This window comes from Tachypleus tridentatus, chromosome 9 (assembly GCF_004210375.1).
Source record: "Tachypleus tridentatus isolate NWPU-2018 chromosome 9, ASM421037v1, whole genome shotgun sequence".
Taxonomy (NCBI): Eukaryota; Metazoa; Arthropoda; class Merostomata; order Xiphosura; family Limulidae; genus Tachypleus; species Tachypleus tridentatus.
In genome coordinates this window covers 67,058,152-67,084,547 of record NC_134833.1, presented here as the reverse complement: position 1 = coordinate 67,084,547, position 26,396 = coordinate 67,058,152, and the positions used below count along the sequence as shown (strand labels likewise).

General features: G+C 31.6%; 1 protein-coding gene across 1 annotated transcript in view; it reads right to left on the bottom strand.

Annotated features, from left to right (window-relative positions):
- LOC143225378 (ATP-dependent DNA helicase Q1-like) overlaps positions 1-23,635 on the bottom strand; it is a 30,268-nt gene extending 6,633 nt beyond the window's left edge. Inside the window, 8 exon segments of the mRNA XM_076454664.1 lie at positions 608-874; positions 5,040-5,121; positions 8,271-8,437; positions 10,686-10,991; positions 11,578-11,757; positions 13,205-13,372; positions 18,278-18,344; positions 23,486-23,635. Of these exon segments, the coding sequence (XP_076310779.1) occupies positions 608-874; positions 5,040-5,121; positions 8,271-8,437; positions 10,686-10,991; positions 11,578-11,757; positions 13,205-13,372; positions 18,278-18,287 (1,180 nt within the window). The 5' untranslated portion in view covers positions 18,288-18,344; positions 23,486-23,635.
- Positions 23,636-26,396: the final 2,761 nt, after the last annotated feature.

The window sequence follows — 26,396 nt, the reverse complement described above, 5'->3', positions numbered from 1 at the left end:
GATGCCCTAGGAAGGTCAAAGTGTTCTCTACAGATCACTAAAAGTGTTAATACCCATACAGGCCGTTCTGAGATATATTAAAAAGTGAACGATTTAAGCAACTTTTAAACTTGAAAAAAATTTTAGTTCCTGTGTAGTACTACAACAAAAAAGAGAAATTATTTTAAAAAATCATATTAAAGATAATTTATAACCCAACACTATACTATGAACATTTGTAAAACACAAGTTAAAGTTGTATGTTTTTATTTAGAGAAGTATTTTTTGTTTCACAAATTTTGTTCAATGGTACTCTAGTTTTATCTGTTTATCAACAACTAAGAGAACTGAACTTCACAACATATAAATGTAAGCATGTTTAGCAACAGTTTTTGATCCTGCAACTCAATGACCACAAGTCAGGCTCCCTAAACACCATGCTATGTTAAGCTTATTTAAAAGGTTAGGAGAGATAAATACAATATTCATACCTCAACTCAAACAAAAGCATTTCACAATTCATTTAAAAACTAAATTACTAAAGATAAAAAGAAATACTTTATACCAACATGAAAACAACATCAACATGAATGGTCTAAAATAAACCACATCTAGGACTTCACCGTACCAGCTCGTCCACTTTCCTGATAGTAGTTCTCCAGTGACTTGGGCAGAGAATGATGTATAACAAACGAGACATCAGGTTTGTCTATTCCCATCCCAAAGGCTACTGTTGCCACAACTACTTGGGTTTTGTTGGACACCCAGCTCTCATGGACATAACTTCTTGACTTAGAATCTAGTTGTGCATGATAACTGAGGGCCTTTATGCCTCGTCCAGACAAGGCTGATGTAACTTCTTCAGCTTCTTTGATAGAGAAACAGTAGATGATTCCTAGCAACAGAGTTATTTATTGGTACACATAACACACTGTATGAACAACTGTTCTCTGCAAACAACATATTATCAGTTGTTACATAATATTTACTTGTACACATTACACACTGTACATACAATCTGAACCTATGCTCTCAGACTACAACTTTATCTTATCAATTCCTGCATCTGTATTATTTACTGGTAAATGTAATACATCTCTTACAACAACAACTTTATTTTATAAATTATTTACTGGCAGACATAACACCTCTCATACTACAACAACTTTATCTTATCAGTTCCTACACATGTATTATTTACTGTCAAATGTAATACATCTCTGACTGCTGACAACTTTATTTTATGAATAATTTACATATGAATTATTTACTATAACACATTTCTTACTATAACAACTTCATCTTATCAATTCCTACACATGTATTATTTACTGAAACACATAACACATTTCTTACAACAACTTTATTTTATCAATTCCAACCCATGTATTATTTACTGGTAGACATAACACATTTTTTACTACAACAACTTTATTTTATCAATTCCTACACATGTATTATTTACTGGTAGACATAACACATTTCTTACTACAACAAGTTTATTTTATCAATTCCTACACATGTATTATTAACTGGTAAACATAACACATTTTTTGCTACAACAACTTTAGGACAATCATATATATTTATCCTTTGATGTTAATTAACTGTTGTATATTTGCTTAACTTTAATATCTAAATGGTGGCAATTATACTTTTAGAATGAAATACTCAAGACCTTTAAGTCCTAAATATAAATATCATATACACTGTTGGCCAAAATCTTAAGGCCAATGAACATAAAGAAAAAATATGCATTTTCCATTGTTAAACTCAACCACTTATTTGAGTAGAGCTTTAAAAGATGACAATAAGAAAAGAAAAAATAAAAAGAAAAAATTTTTTTAGCATTTAATAGGGAAAACGTGAACACTATGAAATTCGTCTAAATACTAGCTGGTCAAAAGTGTAAGACCATACTGAAACGAAGTGTTAATCAGTAAACATGTAACCTATTTAGTCATTTGTGTTCAAGCATTAGCGCTGTCAACATCTCCCACAGACATCTCTTGTGTTACATTGGGTAAAAACATGGCAAAGGCTAAAACATTGACAGAGTTTGAATGTGGCAGAATGGTCGAGCTGCAAAAGCAAGGTCTCTCTCAACGTGCCATCGCTGGTGATATTGGGCGTAGTAAAACTGCTGTTGCAAATTTCTTAAAAGACCCTGAGGGATACGGAATGAGAATTTCAAGTGGTTGGCCCAAGAAAATTTTGCCAGCGTTGAGCAGGAGGATTCGAGAGGTTGTCCGGCAAGACATCAACCGATCGTTGAACCAGATTAAGGCCCTTACAGATGCAGAATCCAGCTCAAGAACAATAAGCTCCTTTAAACTTTGCTGAAAAGCACCAAACATGGAACATAGAAAAGTGGACGAAGGTTTTGTTCTCTGATGAGAAAGAATTTAACCGGGATGGTCAAGATGGCTTCCAACGTTACTGGCACAATAAGGATATCTCACAGAAGAAATTTTCTACACAACACAGTGGAGGAGGTTTCATCATGATTTGGGGTGATTTCTCCTTCCATGGAACAATGGAGCTTCAGGTTATACAGGGGTGTCAAACAACAGTTGGCTACATTGGCATGTTGGAGAGAGCCTCCTTATTCACTGAAGGCTGGATCTTTCAACAGGACAATGCTGCAATCCACAATGCCCGCAGGATAAAGGAATTTTTCATGGCAAATAATGCAATTCTTTTGGACCATCCAGCGTGTTTGTCTAAACTGAACCCCATTGAAAATGTTTGGGGGTGGATGGCAAGGGAGGTCCATAGAAATGGACATCAATTCCAAACAGTGCTTGATCTTTGTGAAGCCATCTTCACTACTTCAAATAACATTCTAGCCAGCCTTCTGCAAATGCTTATAACGACCATACCAAATTAAATGTTTGCAGTCATTCGCAATGACGGCCATGCAACTCACTACTGAGACCTCTTGTTGGACATTTCCTACCCTGTTTAGGACTTCTTTTTGGTATGGTCTTAAACCTTTGACCAGCTAGTATTTAGGCTAATTTGATAGTGTTCACATTTTCCCTATTAAATGCTACAACAGTTTTTTTATTTTTATTTTCCCTTTTCTTATTTTCATCTTTCAAAGCTCTACTCAAATAAGTGGTTGAGTCTAACAATGCAAAATGCATGTTTTTTCTTTATGTTCATTGGCCTTAAGATTTTAGCCAGCAGCGTATAACCAACAAGTGGAAATACCTTACAGCAAGTAAAGTAAGAACATTCATTACACAAAATAAAACTTAATAAAATGGTATAAATAATGTTTCATGAAGATAAAATTGTTTTATTACTTATTGGATAGTTTTTTGCTCAGTCAAAAATTTCCAAGAAATGAAAGGTAACTTTATGACAGTTAACATAAAATGCTCTAATATGACATCCATTCTATGAGGCATTTCTAAATCTATAACCCCTGTCTAGTGACACAGCAATAAATCTGAAGGGTAATAATATTAAAAATTGTGTTTCAATACCTGTGGTGGGAATAGCATAGACAACCACTTATTTAGTTCTGTGCTTAACAACATAAAATAATTCTGTAAAGACAAATTCTTACAACACAACCATTTTAAACAGTCACTGCAAGTCATTCTTACTTCATAATATAGAAGTTTAGTTTTATTAAAGACTTAGGTGGCTATTATGTTTCTAATTTGTTACAAAATATGGAAAATAGTCTTCACCTTCCAAAAAAACCGAAATACTTCACATTTAAAAGAAACCACACAATAAAAGTATTTGAAGAAGCATAAAAAGAATCACGGTTGTTTAGTGCTCTAGAAAAATTTTCAGATATTCTTTAAAATGAATCATGTATTCCATGTAACAAAAACTCTAGAAGTGTTGTTTCTTAAAACACTCATCTTACTTAATGCAAAGAGGAACAGCCATTACTATACATGATTTTTCACAAAAAATAAAACTTTTTTCTTCTATAATCAATCATACATACCTCCCTCGTGAGAAGGCTGTCAAACAATTATATTATTCGTTTTCTTTTATTCAATTCTCTACAAATATAATAATTCCTTTTTTTCCTCATAATTTCATGCACTTTTAGAGGACTGGCACATTATATTAAACTGATTGACAATGTAAAATTGTGATAACATCATTCAACATACAGTCAAACTGTAACAAACCTACATATTCATACTGTTTCTAAGTAATGTAATGTAATCTATTTATGTTGAAGGTATGCAACATCCCTTGTCAATGTAAAATATTCATTCAATCAGATAATAAAGAAATGTTTAAATTGAGAATTTATAATTTTTAAAACAATGATATCCCTTGTATTTAATGTAAAGTATGAATCAATTTGAAACACCAAGAAACCCACCCCCAAGAAAAATCTAACCAACAATGAATCATAGCTGTTAAGCAAAGTGCCATGTATTGTAACAACTACAAATGTCAATGTCAAATGCCATCCACCTGTCCAGGCAACAGCACATAAAATAAGAAAGAGGATCTTAATATGGAAAGTAACATAATTCAGATGTATATAAGTTACTTCCATTAAATATTCATTTAACTGTTCTACACTTCAAGCAACTACAAAATGAAACAGATGTTCACACTCTTTCATATGAAGACGTAACAGACAAGATGAAAGTAGCAGAAACTATGAATTTCTGTACAACTGCAGAATTGAAATGAGCACATGATAATCGTCATTTTTGTAAACTAAGTGGATTATTGAAAGCAAAGAGGGAAGAGTGTTGTGCTTTGTATATGACAAATTTATGGCACGTCGTTTTCAAAAATGGAAACTACAATGAAAGATAGAGCATGGCTAGACATAGACTGTAACAATGTGATGGGATCATAAAATAATTTTCAGACAGTGTACTTAAAGGGCAATTTATTAACTTTCATAAAATAAATAAATATCACCAGAATTACACTAATTAAATTACTTAAAATCTCAGAAACAGTAACATTATTGTTTTGAAAAATAGGCTGTCAAATAAAACAATTCATATAACAGGAAACTAGCCAAGAAAGCCATTTATTTTTCCAATAATCAATCTTACCTGATCGATTGAAAAATCTTTTTGTGATAATGTTTTCTAACTGGTCTATTGATTTCTCTTGGCTATTTGCTTTGGCAATAACCTAAATAAAAATAATTTCCTGATTACTTCAGGACCATAAATAGAAAAATAAGAGGAAAACATGTACTATATATAATTGTATAGTCAGAATAAATGTTATCTTAGTTCAGGTGGAGAGAGAACTGGTGTCTTTCTTCTCATAAAACCTGGTTTGTACTTTTTCCAGTGCTACAAATTCCTGCATTAGTATGACACATAGCTATGTAATTTTCACATGAATTTATTGGTATACAATTTGGTCAGAGTGTTCTTGGTATTATGGACAGACAAAGATACGAAAAAAAGAAAGGTGCAGTTAATCAACATATCTACAAGAAAATGCAAAGGGTAAACTAGATATAAAATCCTTAAGTGAAAACATTCCTAGAAAGTTAAAAAAAATTGCAAAAAGAAACAAAGAAAAACAAATGACAGTAACATTTTGTTGTTTACAAAAACACACCTGTAAGTTCGTAATCAAGCATCAAAATTCTAAGTAACTAATATATGTTTCATTTAGAATATAGTTCACTTTGTAACTATAACTAATTTTTACTACCAATCATACAGTAGCTTCATTTCACTCTTTATAGACTACTTACATAAAACACTATAATAATATATACAATATGCAGTTGTACTAAAGACACAGGTGTTGCATGTCAAGTGTATGTTAGAATCCCCTCAATCAAACCCCATGAACCTCCCCCTGTAAGAGGAGGGATCTTATCATCACTCAAGATTTCATCAGGATTAGCCAATATTTAACACTTGTACTACACATGTATAATTTGTAACTGTGCACAAAATTAGAATTTTTAAATGCTAAAAATGAATTAATTTTTTCATAAATACATATAATAATATACATATAATGGTGAATTTTATGTAAAAGTATTTAACTTGTGTGGAGAAGACACAACAAACTCAGTTCAAAGAAGGTTAAATGTTGTCGTAAGGATGTCAACAATCTGTAGTTGTTACAAACTTGGTTTAAAGAAGGTTAAATGTTGTCATAAGGATGTCAACAATCTGTAGTTGCTACAAACTTGGTTTGTAGGTTAAATGTTGTAGTAAGGGTGTCAATGTATGGTTGTTACAAGCGTGGATTGAATGAGGTCAACTGTTGTAGCAAGGGTGTCAACAATGTGTGTGGTTGTTACAATCTTGGATCAAAAGAAGTCAACTGTTGTAGCAAGCATGTCAACAACATGTGGTTGTTACAATCTTGGATTGAAGGAGGTCAACTGTTGTAGCAAGGGTGTCAAAATATCCTCTTCAAAATAACCAATGAGGAACATTAACAGAGTAACACTTAATTAAGGTAATTGTGGTATAATACAAATACCAGGTGTACTAAATGTATTTACCACAGAATTGAAAGTTTTGTTACTTGTTATATTTTGATGCTAGTACAGTGTAATAACATGTTTAATGAACAATATTAAGTTTGGGAAATGTTACATATATGTGCATTATAGTTATTAACCAGCTGTTAAAAATCTTTTCACTGAAATGTTTAAAAAATAACATTATGAAAGGACGAATTTATCACACCACTGTATGACTGTTAATATGACATCATCAGAACCAGAAGTCTATGTGAACATCCAAAACCCTGCTTACAAATGACTAAATTCACACTACTGATGGAAGAAACAGAAACTAAAATGCAAGATGTTAGAATCGACATCACTTTATATGTTTATGTTAACATGTTTAACTGTTTACATCCATTACATTTGTTGGCCTGAAAACAGAATGAAGAATAATGACCAACATTTCACTTTGTGTAACCCTATATGAAGGATTATTGAGTTAAAGAAAATATAAATTATCTGTCCAATGGCAGAAAAGTTCATTCTATTTTAATTTGTTAGTATAAAGTGACTTTTATTACCTGTTGGGGTCCCCTGTATTAGCAAATATGGAAACCTTCTGTTTATTTTTATAATCCCTCAAATGTACCACTAAGAGCTAGCTAGACCTATGTGATACTTTTATATCCTTTGTAATAGCTGTTTTAATAAGGAGAGAAACTATTTCTAATTTCTAAAATAATAAGTTTGACCCTAAATGCAGTCGACACACCTAGAAAAATGCATGTACATGTTACATATGGTACATCTCTATGACATTAGAAACACGTGTGAAGAGCAAACACACATTATGTGCAGTAGAACTCTATGAAACTAAACATACATGTTACACGGGTCGTAGAGATCTACAAAAGTACACATATGTTACACGTGTCATAGAGATGTACGAAAGTACACATATGTTACCAATGTTGTAGAGATCTACGAAAGTGCACATACATGTTACATGTGTCGTATAGATCTACGAAATTAAACATTATGTGCAGTAGAACTCTATGAAACTAAACATATATGTTACATGTGGTAGAGCTGTATTAAAGTACACATACATGTTACATGTATCATAGAGACCTATGAAAGTAATACATGTTGCATGTGTGATAGAGCTCTGTAAAAGTAAACATTATGTGTAGTAGAACTCTATAAAAGTAAACATACAAGTTACATGTGGTAGAACTCTATGAAAGTACACATACACATTATGTGTATGGTACAGCTCTATGAAAGTACATGTACACATTATGTGTATGGTACAGCTGTACGACAAAAAATTAACTAGATTTCTCATCAGGTTTTACATGATATAATCATTGTATCTGATAATAAATGTAGATAATAACAATAAATAGTAAACCTACAGTACATTCTAGAAAATCAGAAATACATTATTTGGTTAATTTAAATTTAAAATCATTCATTACTGAGAAACATTAAGTGAAACGAACCACTTCAGGTGTATTTATATTATTTCACGTTTAATAACATCTAATATACATGAAGAATGATAATAAGCACAAAGTTACATAATGAGCTATTTGTGCTGCTAGGTTCACAAGTTCCTTATTTTTTGTATTGTAAGCACTCTAAGTTACTGCTAAGCCTCTCGATAAATACAACTGAAGAAGTTAAAAGTACAAGTGGATCAAAAGACAGATGAATAGTGATTTCTTAACACAAAACCTATGACACTACTATACATTTCAGGATTCTATTCATAACATCATTAGCAATAGTTTTGTCTCACATTCCATGTAATAAATTTATCGAAATAGAAAAGTATTTGCTGTTTTACCTCATATTTTAAGTTTGGCCTATTGTATGATGCTTTGAGAACAAGACATCCACCAATATTCAACATCTTCTGGACGTCACTAACTACTTTAGATGTGGCAGTAGCTGTAAGACCAAGGATTGGTACTTTGGGAAACTGTCTTTTCATGACACCTAGAAATTTGTAGTCTGGAACAAGTAGTAAGCTGAATGATTAAACAGTATGGAACAAATGTTTAACCTAAATAGTATGGAGTAAGTTAAATTGAGTGGTTAAACAGTATGGAACAAACGTTTAACTTAAATAGTATGGAATAAGTTAAATTGGTTAAATGGGTTACCTAAAGTTCACATTTACCTAAAGTTCACATTTACACTAAAGACCCTCACCAAGGTCTCATGTATAGGCTACCTAAAGCTTACATTTACCCTTCAGGCTACCCAGATCTCATGTAAGTTACCTTACATTTACTAAAGACCCTCACCAAGGTCTCAAAGACCCCTCACTCAGGTCTCATGTATAGGCTACCTAAAGCTTACATTTACACTAAAGACCCTCACTCAGGTCTCATGTATAGGCTACCTAAAGTTTACATTTACACTAAAGACTCTCACCCAGGTCTCATGTATGGGTTACTTAAAGTTTACATTTACACTAAAGATTCTCACCCACATCTAATGGTTGAGTCACTTAAGGTTTACATTTACCCATCAGACTCTCACCCAGGTCTCATGTATGGGTTACCTAAAGTTTACATTTACCCTAACATGAACCCCTAACTTTGAATAATAACACAGCTTTACAATATTTCTGTTCTGAATATATATATAATTTTGTTTCATTATCTTATCATTTATTTATCTGACTGTCTTTTAATTTATTCATCCTTTTATTCTGTATTTTAATTACTTTATAAAATATTTAAATTTTATAATCTGTACCTAATAACATACCATATTCTAGATAACATGGAATATGTATATTCTGAAACATTAAAAATTTAAATTTGTGAACATCTGTTGTTGCTGCCATTGTTCTGTCATTCATCATTAAACTTCAATTCTCATCAAATGAATCTGTTGCAGTATGAACACATCAGAAACACTAGCTCTTATCATCCTTAATCAGTACTAAATTGTTTTAACTTGGTAGTTACAGCTACAAATATATAACATTTACATACAAGAAACACTAGACATAACCAACCTTAATGTAGTGATAAATTGTTTAGTTTAAACTTTGTTGTTACAGCTACAAATACACTGCATTCAAACATGAGAAAGAAGCAAGGCACTCTACACAGCTGACTGTATCAATCTGTATGTACATAAAAATTAATCTTGAAGCATTTGTAACTTTTAAATAAACAGAATAAAAGTACATGTATTAAATGAATCAGCAAGGCATAACTAAAAGACACCAGTGCATTGAACCTATTATGTCCAGATTATTGACTGAAAATTTGTACTTCATAATGAATTAAGTGTATATACAATCATTACCTTATGTTATAAAGTGGTATATAATATGGGGTATCAAAGAATGACATCTGATTTTATGTCATTTTTCTCACTACTTGCCATGAGTGAGTGTCTGGAAACTAGCATGTTAAAACACTGCATGTCAGAACAAACTTGTCTTGTAAATAGTTTATCAAATTGTTTGTACAGGTCTTGTGCTTAAAATCATTTCTACAGTTAGTCTAAAGATTTAATGGTGTGGTATTTATTTGTCTCATCTGTGAAGTGTGTGTTTTAGTTATTGCATAAGTATTAATATAGAAAACACACCAAAAAGTTCAGTATAAAGGAGTTTATAATTTATAATCAATACCAATGGCTAAATAAGCTGTAAAAATATCAATATAAAATTTATTTAGTTTGCGTTACTTTGATATAAATAAATTACAATACATTAAAATAAATGTGTAAGTATATATTTCTGGGGATTGTTAACTTAGATTTATAAAAAATATTACAATGATAATATTTTTACATTATATATATTTTTTAACTGTAAATATTAAAGTTTCTGTATGGAGGTTACATACTTTATCTTCTCCTTTGGAAAGTTTCTATTAATTGAATACTTGAATGCCTCATAACTTAATTTGTTGTAATACCTGAAAAACATTAGTACGTGTTATCTATATCTTTATTAGTTTCTTACAAATTACCTGGTCTAAAGTCACGTGTACTATCTATAACTTTCAGTTATTCCTAGATTACCTGGTCTAAAGTCACGTACACTATCTATAACTTTCAGTTATTCCTAGATTACCTGGTCTAAAGTCATGTACACTATCTATAACTTTCAGTTATTCCTAGATTACCTGGTCTAAAGTCACGTACACTATCTATAACTTTCAGTTATTCCTAGATTACCTGGTCTAAAGTCACGTACACTATCTATAACTTTCAGTTATTCCTAGATTACCTGGTCTAAAGTCATGTCCCCACTGTGAACAACAATGCACTTCATCAATAGCCAGCCTAGTAAATCTTCCCATTTCATAAACTTTCTCCAACAGAGACATGAACCTTTTACTCTTGGCTAACTTTTCTGGTGTCACATAAAGGAGACAGAGATCAGAATTTTTATCTTTCATAGCATTCTGAACTTTATTGACCTCTTCTTTAGAACAGCCAGTATTCAGTGCAGCTGCAGAAATCTTTAAAGCTGTGAGAGCCATGAGTTGGTCTTCCATAAGAGACACTAGTGGACTGACTACTATACTAATTCCTGTGTTGACAGAATGATATTTGAATTATTAAAAATAAATAAAAACAGGTGAGAAAACACTTATTATTTCTTACAGATAATTATGATAACATAGAAGTGTCCCAAACAATAATCATGGCACTTGTGACATTTAATTAAGAAAACATTTCCTTGCAACAAACTGATGGACTGCAGTTGGCTTTTTAAACATAAATGTGATAAACATATACACAGTACATTATTAAGTATATTTGAGCTACTCCTAATTTACGACATTTTAACTTAAATATCTACATGAAAACAGTCCTACAGAACTCAAAGTAAACATTTTTAAAAAGTACATATACACACATGCAACTTTATATTTGTAATAATACACTCAGACCTTAAAATTTTCACATTTTATTATAATGGACTTCAAAGGACTTAATAAACCTCAACTTAGAATATCAAAGATGACAGGATCTAGAACTAAAGAACACACAAACTCAAACACATGAACTCTAAATAGATAACTTGTTTGCCAGCCATTAAAAGATGTCAGAATAGCAAACCACTGAAGAATAAGATGACTGTAGAAACAGAAACAGGTAACTAGAATAAATACCTGTATATATCAGTGCTGGAAGCTGATAGCAGAGACTTTTACCTCCACCTGTTGGCATAATAAGAATACAGTCCTGACCACTCAATGTTGCATTCATCGCTTCCAGCTGTAACGGCCGAAATGTTTTCAGCTTGAAGACATCATGCATTGTCAGTTCTAACTTTTTCGACCATGGATAATCTAAGAAACGAAAAAATTAGTAGAAAAAGCTATTAATGCCATCACTGAAACCTAAATGATCATATCTTCAATGATAAAGAATTATATTTTTTTTAAATAATATATATTTTGTTTTTACAAAGAATTAATTAACAACATTTACTTTAACATGATTTTTATAATTAACTTTTATATAGTGTACAATTATGTGTGTAACTTTATTAACAGATTGTAAAAACAACAGAAAATGAAGTTTTTCTTTCTAGAAGTATGATACTGGTGAAACTTTTCTTCCTCAGTATTAAAACTTGTTCATGTTAACACAAATTAAAACTGCCAAATCTGTACAACACTAAGTTGTAACATACAATACTACCATGTTTTCAACACATTAAACTGTAGATTTTAAAACTAACATGTAACATATACAATACTTATCATGTTTTCAGCACATTAAACTGTAAACTTTAAAACTAATGTGCAACTCATACAATACTTACCAATTTTACAAAAACTTAAACTGTATTTTTTAAAACTAATTGGTAACTCATAAATGCTTCACTATCTTTCAATGATTTAGCTCTAAGGTTAAACCACATTAGTAACTCATACAATACTCTGGTAACTTTAAGTAATTGAAATGTTAATTTTAAAAATAATTTGCAACCCAAGCACTACATAAACAGTTTTTAAGCTTTAACGTGTAACTTTCTAATAAGAAAACAAACAAAATATATGTGAAACACTTATATAATATTAAACAGTAAAACTATCAGTGTCTTTTAATATACAACTTCTATACAGTGAACCAGTAACAATCACTGAACACACTGTACAAAACTGTAGGTAAAAAGTGCAGTAAATTAGCTTACAGAATCCAACATACTAAATAAATGAATAAGACAATGTTCCAGTCAACCTACACATTTTATTGTTTCCTTTTAAAATTTGTTTTGCAATTACATAATAAAACTTATCTTAACTGATGCATATTTGGTTACTTATTACTAGAAATTCACTAAATTTCCCCAGTTAAATCTAGAAAGAAGTTACCTTCATAAATGTGGGATGTTTCAATAAAATTATATTAGCATGTACAATTCCAAATAGTTTACAACTTTTATGTCTAGTTTTTGATAAATGTAAAATCTTGGAAATTCATATTAATTCTTATCTATTCACAGAAATTAGTACAATGCTTTGTATGTGGCAATTATAAAGAAATGTTTACCTGTTCTATATTTTAATGGAGTTAGCTTTTGTTTTGAAAACTTTACATACTGTACCTTTCCCATACCTTCACAGAGAATACAGATTATTCAATAGTAATATAATAGAGTTTATATCTATTTCTGTTGCTTTGGAAATTGAGATATAAAACAGCAACAACTGAATGAGACAGTCACATAGTCCTTGTGATAAACATTGTAACTTAATTTAAATACAGTGAATCATTATTACAACTAACCTGTATGTTTCCAGTTGATGTTGGCTAACTCTGCAGATGCTTCCTGTTCCAGCTGAATCTTCAACTGATTTCTTCTTTCTTTCAAAGTATTCTGTTTCTGAAGAAGACATTGTACCTCTTGGTTTATTTTAAATATTTCTTTTTCCACAGCAGCAAGTTGCTCTTTGACTACAGAAGGATTAAAGACCAAAGGAAACCAGCTTTGTAAGAAGGTATACATTTTCTAAACAGAGATTACAACATGTTAACAGTACTAGTTATAGTAAACAAACTAACTAAATCCATGCCTTTACAACTTCCTACTTTGTAAATTAAACTGAGTTAATCTTAGAACAATGTGGATATCAAACCCAAAATTTAGAAGATCCATTTGATTGTTTCCTATCAATATTGATTTTATAGGTACTATAGTAAACTAAGTTCTAGTGAAGAATTTTCAGTTTATAAAGTATGTTCTTTAAATAATTACAATACAAAATGTTTGGATATTGTAAAAATTGTTTATTCTGCTGTCTTTACTTTTAAATGTAAAAGACAGTTACAAATTACTGATATTTTTGTAATAACCCCTAGTATCTATTTGTTTAAACTCACAGTCCTTTACTGCTGGGTCAGTTCAAACACTATATTTATGGCCAATTTTTTGTATATCAAGTGGAGGAGTCATTTGTTATGTTTTATGAAATGGTAAAGTGTCCAAAAACATTTTTAATTTGGTACTTAAAAGAGTTAAATGGTAACATATATGTGTAGTTCTTTCTACGTGTTATCTGAAAGAAAAAACACCTGCGTTAGTCTCACAACAGTTTGAGAACCAAAATAAACAGTTGACTTTTATTCAAGGATTTTCATTTAAATAAACATTTGAAGAAAAGTCTGAAAAATAAAAGTTACATTTTCATAAATTATAAAGGCATTTCCAATAATACTCACCTCCCCTCACACTGATAGCTATCACTCAACTGCCAGGGTTTTCTTCCTTTGCCCTTAGATCTACGCATTGGTCTGATTTTTTCTAGCTTGCTCCAGTCTTTTACATTTCACTTAATTACACTATGTAACAAAATTTTTACTTTTTCTTGTTCCTGGGCAGAAAATGTTATTTCCCAATTGCTTATGCCTAAAGTAAATGGAAAAGACCTATTTTCTCTTCAAACTTTGCTTTTGTGACTGGAAGCTTATAACAAAAACATGATGGGAGACTATATTTCAGGGCTGATACGTGAAAGTGATTTATATTACACTCACAAATCTCGAAAAACTACTCACTTCTAAACATTTTTGTTCATTTTTATATAACTTTAGTATAAATACATGTAAATCTTGATTCAAATGTTGTTTTATTCAGACCTTATGTAAATGAAAATGTGCAAGCTTGCCCGTTTTTGCACAGAAAATAGGTTAATTTCTAAATTTCATTATCCAGGTCCCAAAATCAAAGTTTCAAGGGAATAATGGCCATTTTCTGTACTTTTACAACATAAGCAATTAAAAAATAGCACATACTATCCAGGAACAAAATTTGTGTTATATAGTGTTACCATTGGCATACTGGTCTAATGCACTCTCTCCACCCATATCAATGCACCCTCAATCTATTACAATACTGTACATAAGCACTTCACTCAGGTAATGTTATTACTTTTTTGAAACTGACTTTAGTTGACCAGATGTTAGTATGAGTAAAGATGGGAGAGTGTTAGCAGAGGTAAGTATTGCTGGAAATAAATTTTTAATTTAGGAAAATATTAACTTCAACAAATACATACTTACCTTTTTCATGTAAAGGCAACAAAAACTTCAGAAAAAATATTTAATTACTTGTATCCAACATTTCGACTTACACCTTTATCAAAGGTCTATGAACATCACTAAACTGATTTTAAATGACAGTTAATGAAAACAAATACAGCTACAAAAATGTAACAGAAAACTGTACATGATACATGTATAGTTGAACAGTTTTGACTCATTTTTAACAGAAATAGAGAAAATGATATTAATAACATAAAACTAGATCAAATGAAAATGATAAAATTAATAATGATATCAAAGGAGACAGGAATTGTGCCTATTAATGAAAAGGCATCTGTGCTGAATCAAAAGTGATTCATTTTATTTTCTGTCAAGAAAATCATGACAAATTTCTAAAACTTGAATGTAAAAGGTGTCCCATTGATTATGTTAAGTAATAGTCAGTAGTAGTTTCTTTTTTGTCTAGATTTTCATGTGTTCTTTGAAATGATCATGTATCGGACAACTGAATTCACTTGCAGTGTTTCAAGCGTGCAGGATTTCTCTAAGTCATTCACTTTTTTTAATTTACATGTATTTTCATTATTAAAACCTGAAGAAGTGAGTATATTCTTCAGTTTTCTACCACATTTTTATATTTAAACCAGATCTTTTAATCACTTGATGAAGGTAAGTAGTCAAAGGTTCATACAGAAAGGATGTAATCCATAAAACAGTGTCCTGATGTGGTACTTTCTTTTTATGTTTGTTAATATCTTGTGAATCAAAACTGTGAAATGTCTTAATAATGTAATTATATAGATAGTCTTTGAACAACAATAGGTTTCGAAATTTGATTATGACTTGTGTCTTAATATCCACAGTATTGGAGATCCACAGTGTTCTCAATTCTATTAAGTTGACCAATAATGGCACCTTGCTTGGTAGCTGGTGGATAATGCAAGGAAATTGATCCCTGGACCACAGTGTCACAAGTCCACAAACTCACCACTCTCTCACAGACAGACTGAAAAGCTAATAGACTAAAAGAAGGTGGAGGAAAAAAATGAATCTAAGTTCTCTCTAGAATGTCAAGAATCACCCCAACTTCAGTCTCAGATGAACACATTGCAAATATAGCCAAACTGGTGGGGATAAAACAAAGGCTAGGAGAACAAGTACCACCCTCATTGTTGAATTAAGCTGTCACAGTAGACTTTTTGTGTCTGAACTAACACATAACAGTCATTAAGAAGATTAGAAATGCAACACAAGCATACTGAAATGGTTGAAAGTTCTAACATGCTGATGTAAGATGTTGCTTCTTAATCCATAACCAGAATGACTCAGCATTCTAATCCTTGAGAGAGGTATTTGAAAAGACAAAGGTAAGAAGGATACACTATCTTGATAATGGACCTGAAGTCACGTATCACTGAGAAGAAAGTTCTTATTGAACACAACATAATGGGACATGCCACAGAGGAATGTCAATGATGGTAAGTGTGGAAGACAGAAGAACATGAACACAAGATACCAAGGCTTGCAACAACAAAAATGATAACTGATGTGATCTCTAAATCATACTGATCCAAAATCCCAGATGAACCAAATACTGTGTTGGTACTAAATGGGATTTGTAGATAAAGATGATGTGCCCAATAGATGTGGTCACAAGTGTGTGCAAGAATGGAAAAAGGATCAGAAAAAGTTAATCATCTATATAAAAGTAAAACTCAATGTCAATGTATTGGGAAAAGTATCAAACACTTTGACTATTCAACAGAAAATGCATAAAGCTGAGGCAAGGAATTTATAAATCATTCCTTGATGGCAAAAAATGATGTGATAATGGATGAAGAGAGATAGGAAGATAAACATCCTGTATATCCACCTTTATCATCCAATGGTCATGATAAATAAACTTACATAATGACCTCATGTTTTCCAATTTGAAATGAGCTGTATATTAATCGTTTTCCAATATCTCAGCTTCTTATAGAAAACAATGGAAGTAAAAATGTAGAGAAAGGAGATCTGAGACTTCGTCACCTGGAAGTTCTAAGCAAACTGGGTCAGAAGAAATAGGAAACTAAAACAGAAGAGGAAAGTGAAAGTTATAACCAAACAGAAGGATCTATCAAAGTACAAAAATTTCTGAGCCAAGAGCCCCACAGATAAAGAAATGATCAAAGATTATTCCACAAAAGTTCACATGAATAAATTGTTAGAAATATAAGAGCCAATGAACAAGTATGTCAAGAATACCCACCTTGCCTAATTTGATATTTGGTCATTCAAAGGGTCAAACGGTATGAGTAAATGTTGCAAACATCATCTGAGAAGTAGACTCTGTAGGTAAGGCAAGAGGGAAATTAGTACTTGCTTATAATCTTGAAAATCAAAGACAACCAGAAGTAAACTGAGATGCAAGAGTCTTAATGTACTCCTGCTAAGTTCTCCTTTAAAGAGAACCAATTCAGGTGAAATATCTGCAAATACAAAGTAAAGCAAGAAAACAACTCTTCAAAGTCAACTGAAATTACAGGGATTAAAAAAAAAAAGAGTGCCTTTTAACACAGCACTATGGGTTAGTATCAGAGGAACATAAAAGACCCACGAATCAGAAGAACAAGAATAACTAATAATTGTGCAGAAGAAGGAAGTCTCAAAGCAAGATAAATTATAGCAAATAAAGCATAAAACTGATAATGAGTTAAAGTAAAAACAACTAATCTTGGGGTCAATAACTTAAACAGTAATATCAAGTCTATTAACATTTTAATAGTTTCTAAAATCATGAGTAATATTCCAACTTTCGAGAAGTGGTGGTTAGAAATGGAGACTTAAGTAATGAATCATCTAATATGATTCTAGCACTCTCAGATGTAAGAAACATAGTTTCAAGATTTAGAATAAAACAGACCTGAGAAAAAAAAAAGTATAAATCTTCCTGCACACTAGAGACAAACAGTAATCTCCAAATAAGATGTACAAATTTTAGTATTTATGAAAATATTTGCACCAAAGTTAATGTTAACTTTGAAATTCATTGCAACCTGAACAGCATCATTTTCAACATGTAAACCTGATTGTACGTCTTTCTCATGCAAGTACAATACATCATGTGGAAAGAGGGAGAGCAGAAAACTCTGGGCAAGTTGATGTATGCTGTGCATTGTGTAAAAGATGCTCAGAACTCAAACAAAATGTTTGTGGACAACACACAATCTTCCAGACTAGGAAAGGATTTTCACATTTCAACGATAAGTGAATTATATGTGACAGTGCCAAATACTTTCAACAAAAAAACATATTAACTAAGACATTTCTACTTACCTGAACCCATCTATAGTTACTTACTCCAGTGTCATACCAGAATACTTCGAAGCCACTCAATTGAAATCTGTACAAAATACAAGAATCAACCACATAATTACAACAATTTGACTTTATTAAATTCATCGTTACCAGTAGACAATAAATAAAAACATCAGATAATTATGTTCACAATTTGTAACTGTCAAAACTAAAGTTTTCATTGATTGACAACTTTCAATGGTTAGTTTTATTTTCTACTTAAAATTTCTCTCATATCCTCCCAGAAAACTATCCACAGATTGGGAACTGCTGAATTACATTACACTTTACACCAGCCTCAGAAACTTTCCTTCATCCTAAGTCACCATATATTATTCAGTACATACAAACAGATTCTCTTCAAATTATGCAATAAGGAACACAACTGATGATATGTTTATTCGAAACAAAACCTGAGTTTAAATATAGCCATTTGATATGTTAAATGGGTTATAGAATCTATTTCAGAAATCTGTAATTCACCTAAAATGTTTAAATAAATAAACCATGTTTGCATTACACATCCATTAATACTTACAGAAAGTATAAAGTTCATAATAACAAACCATCTTACTTTAAGTGAACCATGAAGATAATAACAAAACTTAGTCTTCTTCTTCAGGTTGTTTTTAATTTGTATAGACACACAAATATATATATATAAATCTGACAATAAGTTTTATGTAAAGCATATACAAACAGTAATTTTTTAATAGTGATAAACAAACCAATAGCTGAACAAGGACAAAATATATTTTTATTACAGAGATAATCTTATTAAATGAAAAGATGTATCCAACTGAAAACTAACAGCTGACCAAGATGGCTGAATCTGTGTCACTTTTCCTGCAAAGAACATTGTATCACTTGCCTGTACACATTCTAAATAACAGTAGTTTAAACAAGTTATTAAAACCAATCAGAGACAGCACACAGTTTACTAAAGCTTCACTCATCATATTACTTTTCTATATTTGGAAAAAAAAAAAATTCCTAAAGACAACAGTGTTACTGTAGTAGTTCAGTATAGTAAATAGTCAAATAAATATTAACTTCCAATCAGAGCAAGCTACCAACCTAGGCAAGACTTAAAATCAACTCACTTATCAGTATAACTAATTATGTGTACTTTTTCTACATTGTTGCTAAAGATAAAAATGACATTGTTTCATCATTCAGGTTCCTAAACTGCTAACAATACTTTCAAGCACAAACCCAATAAATATTTATGAAGTTTGACCATCTTAGAAGATTTAGGTTAGCCCTAAATCCATTTGTCAAAAATGTAAAACAAACTCTGTAATAATGTGTCTTAGAATGACTGGTATGGTTATTAACACTTTTACCAAAGTAAAGCAGAGAACAATGTTTCAACCTTCTTAGGTCATCCTCAGGTTAACAAAGAGAGTTTGCAACTAACTTTTGCCAGGCACATATCTCAGAGATGAGAAGTGCCCTCGTCCCTAAGACATGCATCCGTCAGCAATCAGTTGCAAACTCTCTTTTTGTTAACCTGAAGATTACCTAAGAAAATTGAAACGTCATTCTCTGCTTTATTTTTGGTAAAAGTGTCAATACTCATATCAGCCGTCCTGAGATACATTTTACTTCAACTAGATTTCTCATCATCATGAATCTCTGTAATAAATGTATTACAATAAAAATGTTCTAACCATTAATAAAGCCAGGAGATTAATGGCATCTGTTAATCAATCAATCATTGGGCTCATTAATCGATTATTCTCCACACAACCTATCAGAGACACTGTGATTAGTAATATTACACTATTTGTCTATCTAGATATTCATATAAATAGTTTTTGAGTCAGCTGTGCATATTAATCAGTCTTACATTGGTTTCCATTCCTTACTTGTCCACATTAATAGACAGATATGCCCAGAAAGTTTAAAATTTTCACCCAAATATAGTTTTATTTTCAAACAGTGGTACAGTAGCCTGAAATTACCATAAGAAGTTAAATAATTTTAATAAAAATCAAACTGTAATCTTTGTAACTGCTGCATTTCAAGTGCCTATGAGGCTTCTGTAATAAGATGCATGTTACTGTTTATCTATACCATTTCCAGATGTTATTAGATCAAATTTTAAAGAAAATTTAAAAATGTTATTTTTAAAAGTTAAAGAGGCTGATTGATAACATATTAATAAAAGTTGGTCTTTCAAGATACAATGTGCAATGAGTTTCATCAAAAAATTCAAAGTAACAACGACAGCACAAGTAAAAACTGTGTGCTCTTCAAACTTCCCTGGTCACAGATAACTACTTAATTAAATGACCCATTGTTCATTGGCAAATGATTGGCCTGAGAGCTGCTGGTCATAATTGGAAACAGTGGCAGGTACCCTCAACTCAAAAACAAATATTAAGCCCCATCCAACCCAAAGAGCACATAGCTAGTGGAAATAACAATCAAATATGAGGCTCTAAAATCACTATGGTATGTCATCCCCTAATAGAAGCAACTTGAATTTGTCCAAAAAATTGCAATGAGAAAACTTAAGATCAATATTTTATTTACTTGGAGTTGTAATAATCAAATAAAGTAATAAGAAGAAACACAAATTTCCATCAATTAATTACTTTAATGAATCGTGAAGGCAACAGGTTGGTCAAATTTCAATTAATCAAAAAATAGTAAAGAGAAATCTTAAGATCAATATTTTAATTACTTGGAATAATTAAAGATAGTAGCCTGATGATGTCTTTACTAGTGAAATCATAGTCATAATAAATGTCAAATATCTGCATGTCTTTACTAGTGAAACCACAGTCATAATAAATGTCAAATATCTGCGTGTCTTTACTAGTGAAATCAGACATAATAAACGTGAAACATCTAACTGCCTTTGTTTTTATAAGTTATGGAACTGATATCAGATCTGCATAAGACATCTGATATGAAATCTACATGAGAATACACCTGAAATTTTTGTCCCACAAGTGAGTGATAACTTGTTTTGGGTACAGGATTTTAAGTTTTATAAGGTTCAACTTTCCACACTTAGTTTGGATTAATATGACATTGTATCAAACACCTAGAGAAATTAATGAAAAGACGTTTTAATTTACCAGTACTTTCTGTTTCACAACAAAAAACTTGATGGATTCAGTATTTACTATTGATCTAACAGACATTGTATATTCAGGGGAACATCTTAGAACAGGGTCAAAGGATTAGTTTAATAGAACCACAGAAAAACATGCCAGAGAATGCAGTGCAAAAAAACAATCTTTCAATGACACATAAAACATATAAGAGAAGACAATGCAAATGACAATATCTTCCAAAGTCACATAGAACTTCACATCTGATTTGAATGTCGAGAATCAAACAAGCCCATTATAGAATGCAACATACGAGCAGGGAAGTAGGTTTACCAATGTTTAATAGTTGTTATGGCTCTTAACTGTGAGGTTGCATAATGTTATTAATGCTGGTCCTTTTAAATGGTCAACAAAATGGTTTACTGTTCACTCTAAATTGTTTTGAACTCACACTAATATCCCTCAAAGTCCATTAGTTTATGTTATTAAACTGGTCAGGTAAATTCTGGTACTTGATGTAATAGATGGAGAAATCTAGAAAGGTCCTGCATGTCACACACAGATGACACAGCAGCACTGTAATAAGTGTCGACCAAACTGGTTCTCCAATGTATATTTAATGATGTCCAACGTTCGAATTCTTGAAGTGGAAAAAGAGTTCTAGCTTTTTTTCCTTTTTCCGATTATTTTTCCCCAATATTTTATTCTGTCATAAATTTCTTTTTTTTACTTCATCAATTTTGTCCCTACAGCCTTTTTTATACTTCATTCTTTTTGTTGTAATCCTTCTGTACATCTCTAATAACTTCAATTATCCTGTCTTTAATCAGATATATTTTTGCTTTTGATTCTTTATTCAATAATTACTTCTCTTTCTTTTAACTCTCCTCTTAAATTCCCGTTTCTTACCTCCTGATGTATTTCTAATCTACTATTTATTTCCTCTTGGTCTTCTTTCCATTACTTCATCATCTCTATTAGTTTCATTATCCCTTGTTGCTCATATTGTCATCACTAAAATAATACCACTTCTGACACTTGTATTGTATTCTTGTTTGGATTCTTCTAGATAATTTGATAAAAATAATGCCATTTCTTCAAACCATATTCTGAAGACAATAAGACAAAAGTTTATAGTGAAGAAAGACATGATCTGAACTATTTAATATAACAGTAGCAAAGGCTGTAAACTAAAGGATTTACAAGAAAAAGTTACTCCAAAGTAAAGGATGGGTTACACTTTTTTACTTTTTTTGGGAGGTATGGATACAGGAAGAGCACTGAAAGATCATTGGTACACATCCTTCCTATACATCATATTTATAACATGTTTAGTTTTTATTTTTCTGTTTTCATATTAATAATAGTACAAATTTAATAATAATACTAGTATAACATATAGGTTATGGACATGGGTTCATTTAGTCCTTCAAGTCTGTCTTTGCACACTCACAATTTAGAGAAAAGCAAAAACTAAAGCATAGTATCTTAAATTTTTCAACGAATTATGGATTGCCCCTTTTAAAATTCTTGTAAAACTGCTAATCTCATCCGATTCCATAAATGAAAGCCTGTTAGAAGAATAACACTAGCTTGAACATACAATAACTCATATGTATTACTTTGCACTTACTATGCAACAAAAGTTCATTTTCTAAACATTTTTTTCCATCCTACAAATTTATTCAAGTTTTTCGTTAGTAACGGTAATGTACTATTAAAGGTAAGATATAAATACTTATAGTGTCTCAACTTTGAAAACTATACATCTAAAAATAATCAACAGTTTAATATTACAGATATGAGAAAAGTTTAATTGATATTAGGGTTAATTAACAGCGACACATTCTGGTTAATTACATGTAGTCTATAAATTTAAAATAATAATAATTACAATATTATTAATTATACTTCATAGGCTCTCCGGCCCCGGTACTAACGTATCGATACAGGCCTCTCCAACGCGCTGGAGCTCAGTTTCTTATCCTTGTGTGTTTAATCATTACGTTTCAGCACAAGCTAAAAACAAGAGACCAGTTAATTATCTATATAAAAAAAAAAAACATGATTATAATTGTAATGCTATTTTCTCTTTTAATTAAATGTATTGGAAAGATACCTGATAACACCACTTCCAAAAACAAAAACTGTCACATGGATGATTTGTCCTCCAGAGGGTGTTCTATTTATTTATGTAAAGGCACCGAAACAAATATAATTTTGACATCGCTCGCTCCTTTACGTTTGTGCTAAGGCTATCTTAGGACATTAAAAATTGCTTCCTTTATATGCAATTGTAAAAACTGTCCATAAAAACTGAAAAACACAAAATGTAAATCCAGAAATTCACATGTAAACCGCATGGACTTAATGAACCTCCATACCAGTTTCGGTAAAGATCCATCCGCACCCTCCGAAGTTGTAAAATAGGCATACAACATACATTACATTTATATAGATTCTAATAACCTATGAGAGTTTGTTTTGAATTTCGCACAAAGCTACTCGAGAGCTACCTGCGCTAGCCGTCCCTAATTTAGCAGTGTAAGACTAGAGGGAAGGCAGCTAGTAATCACCACCCACCGCTATCTCTTGGGCTACTCTTTTACCAACAAATATTGGGATTGACCGTAACATTATAACGCCCCCACGGCTGAAAGGGCGAGCATGTTTGGCGCGACGGGGATGCGATCACGCAACTCTCGGATTACGAGTCGAATGCCTTAACCCACCTGGCCATGCCGATCCACCTATGAGAAAAAGCAAAGTAGCACATTTTAAATACGTCAACCATACCTATTATATGCAGAGATGACGATGCCTTTCATCTAATATCAGGGTATCCTCAAACTAGTTGGGGTACGACAGATACAGCAAAGGTCTAGGCAATATACATATATATTATTAGTTTTCAGGACCAAGCAATAGCTCTTAGAGTGTGGATCAGATTAATTAAATATTATCACTTTTATTTAAGTTAAAGTTAAGTTGTTGTTTTTTGTTTCCATTAAAACTAGAAAAGTTAAGATATTTTCAAACACAAAATAGATTTTACCTCGCAAGTGCTTGGCATGGCTTGATGATTAGGGCACTTAACTCGCAATCTACGAAGACTGAGTTGAAATCCCCTTACCCTAATATGGACTGGTAATTAGGGCACTTGACCCTCGCAGTCTCGAATCTCGTTACGAAACATAGAAGGATGTCGTTTCTGTTAAAACACATTCATAACTTTTAAATACAATACTAGTAATAACAATATACTTAGATACTAGCTGGAGTACTCATTCTTTGGACTGAAGTTATGTAAATTCATGATTAATGAAAGGTTATCTAAGAACAGGAAAAGTTTCTTTCTTTATGTGTACTTGTAAGAAAAAAAAACTGCAATATTGTATGGATTTCAGCATAGATCCAACATACCTTCTCGCCCAAGTTGGTGAAGTTCTATTTACAGGGTGCGAAGAAGTGGTAAAAGACGCAAAATGCAAAATTGAAAAAACTTTATGTACCTCTGCATGGACGTAATGAACCTCCATTACAAATGTGGTGAAGATCCATCCATACCCTGTGAAGTAGTTACATGGACATACAACAGACAGTGATATTATATTTATACAGTCAACAATACAACTTAAACGACAAAAAAAAAGCTCTCTTTCGTCATTTCCCGACAGATGACACCTTCTTGAGGTTTTATCTGTTATTTTACGTCATTGTGGTTTAGGAATCTATGACAGAATTACTTTCTTTTCTGTTTTACCTCTGTGTCATACCATCTATTTTACTTTCCCAGTCTTTGTTGAGAGCGTTTAATATAATTACATTTTTTTATTGAAGTGTAACTTGCGACTGTTAAATGGAATTTCATTACCCTTTCTTCCGACTGGTCAGGTACGTATTGTATATTTAATTTGAACATTCTCAAGACAAAATTTACTCAAGCTTTCAAGGAAGACAGTTGATCTTTGATCTGAGAAAGCAAAGATTCACTTTAGGAGTCCCATCTTTGTTTTATATTGTTCATATTCTGATGGTTTGTCTTTTAACATAACTTTTTTTTAGGAAATAGCATACCACTTAAAATATCACTTATTTTAAAATATTTTCCTTCTTGTTTACTTCAATCGATAGTGCTTCATTCATATTCTGACTTCAAAACCATATATTGTCTGCACTGTTTTACTTGCAACGAATTATTTGATGTGTTCTGTATATGAGGTCCACGAACCTTTCGTTCTTTTGGAGGTTAAGTAACTGCTCGCAAGTATAACCTTTAATAATAGAGATGACTACGACTAAGTAAACGTTTGTGTTCTGATCAGGAGTTAGTCTGGAGCAAACAGCAAGAGGCGAGTTCTGATAGTTTATTTATTCTTGACCTTTTCTGGTGGTGGTGAAAGAACTGTGGAAATCTGAGAGAGAGAGAGAAAAACAGGAAAAACTGCGGTAAATTTAGTAAAAATATTTGAAACCCTGTGTTCAAGAGAAGGGTCAGCAATTCTTGTTGTTATCAACAGGATAGGCGAGACTTCTGATGCAGAAATACAACTGAAATGTAAAACTACTCTCTTTCATTGAAGTCTTAACAGCCTTGAGGCCTAATGTCAAAACTTTCACACGTGAATTAGAACCCAACAGTTGTCTCCCTATTTAATACATGAATGTAAAAATATTTTAAAAAATAATGAAGTTATCACCAGTATGTATAGGAAATCACATTCTCTCACTATGTGTAAGATCTAGCCACAATCTATCACAGGAAATATTCTCCTACTTTATATACATTGATCGTATTATAATACACCCACAAACAAGACTTACCAATCGAACTACTTAAAGATCACAGATAGGGTTTATACTAAACTTCAAAACCATAGAAAACATATAAACCCTTGACCATAGAAAATAGTATGTCAGCTCTAACCTTTCACCTATCAACAATATTAAGTATATCACATTTGTTTCATTCCCTTTTCTGCCAATAATTGCTAATGAAATTGCTAGCCTATTTAATAATTTGAGAACTG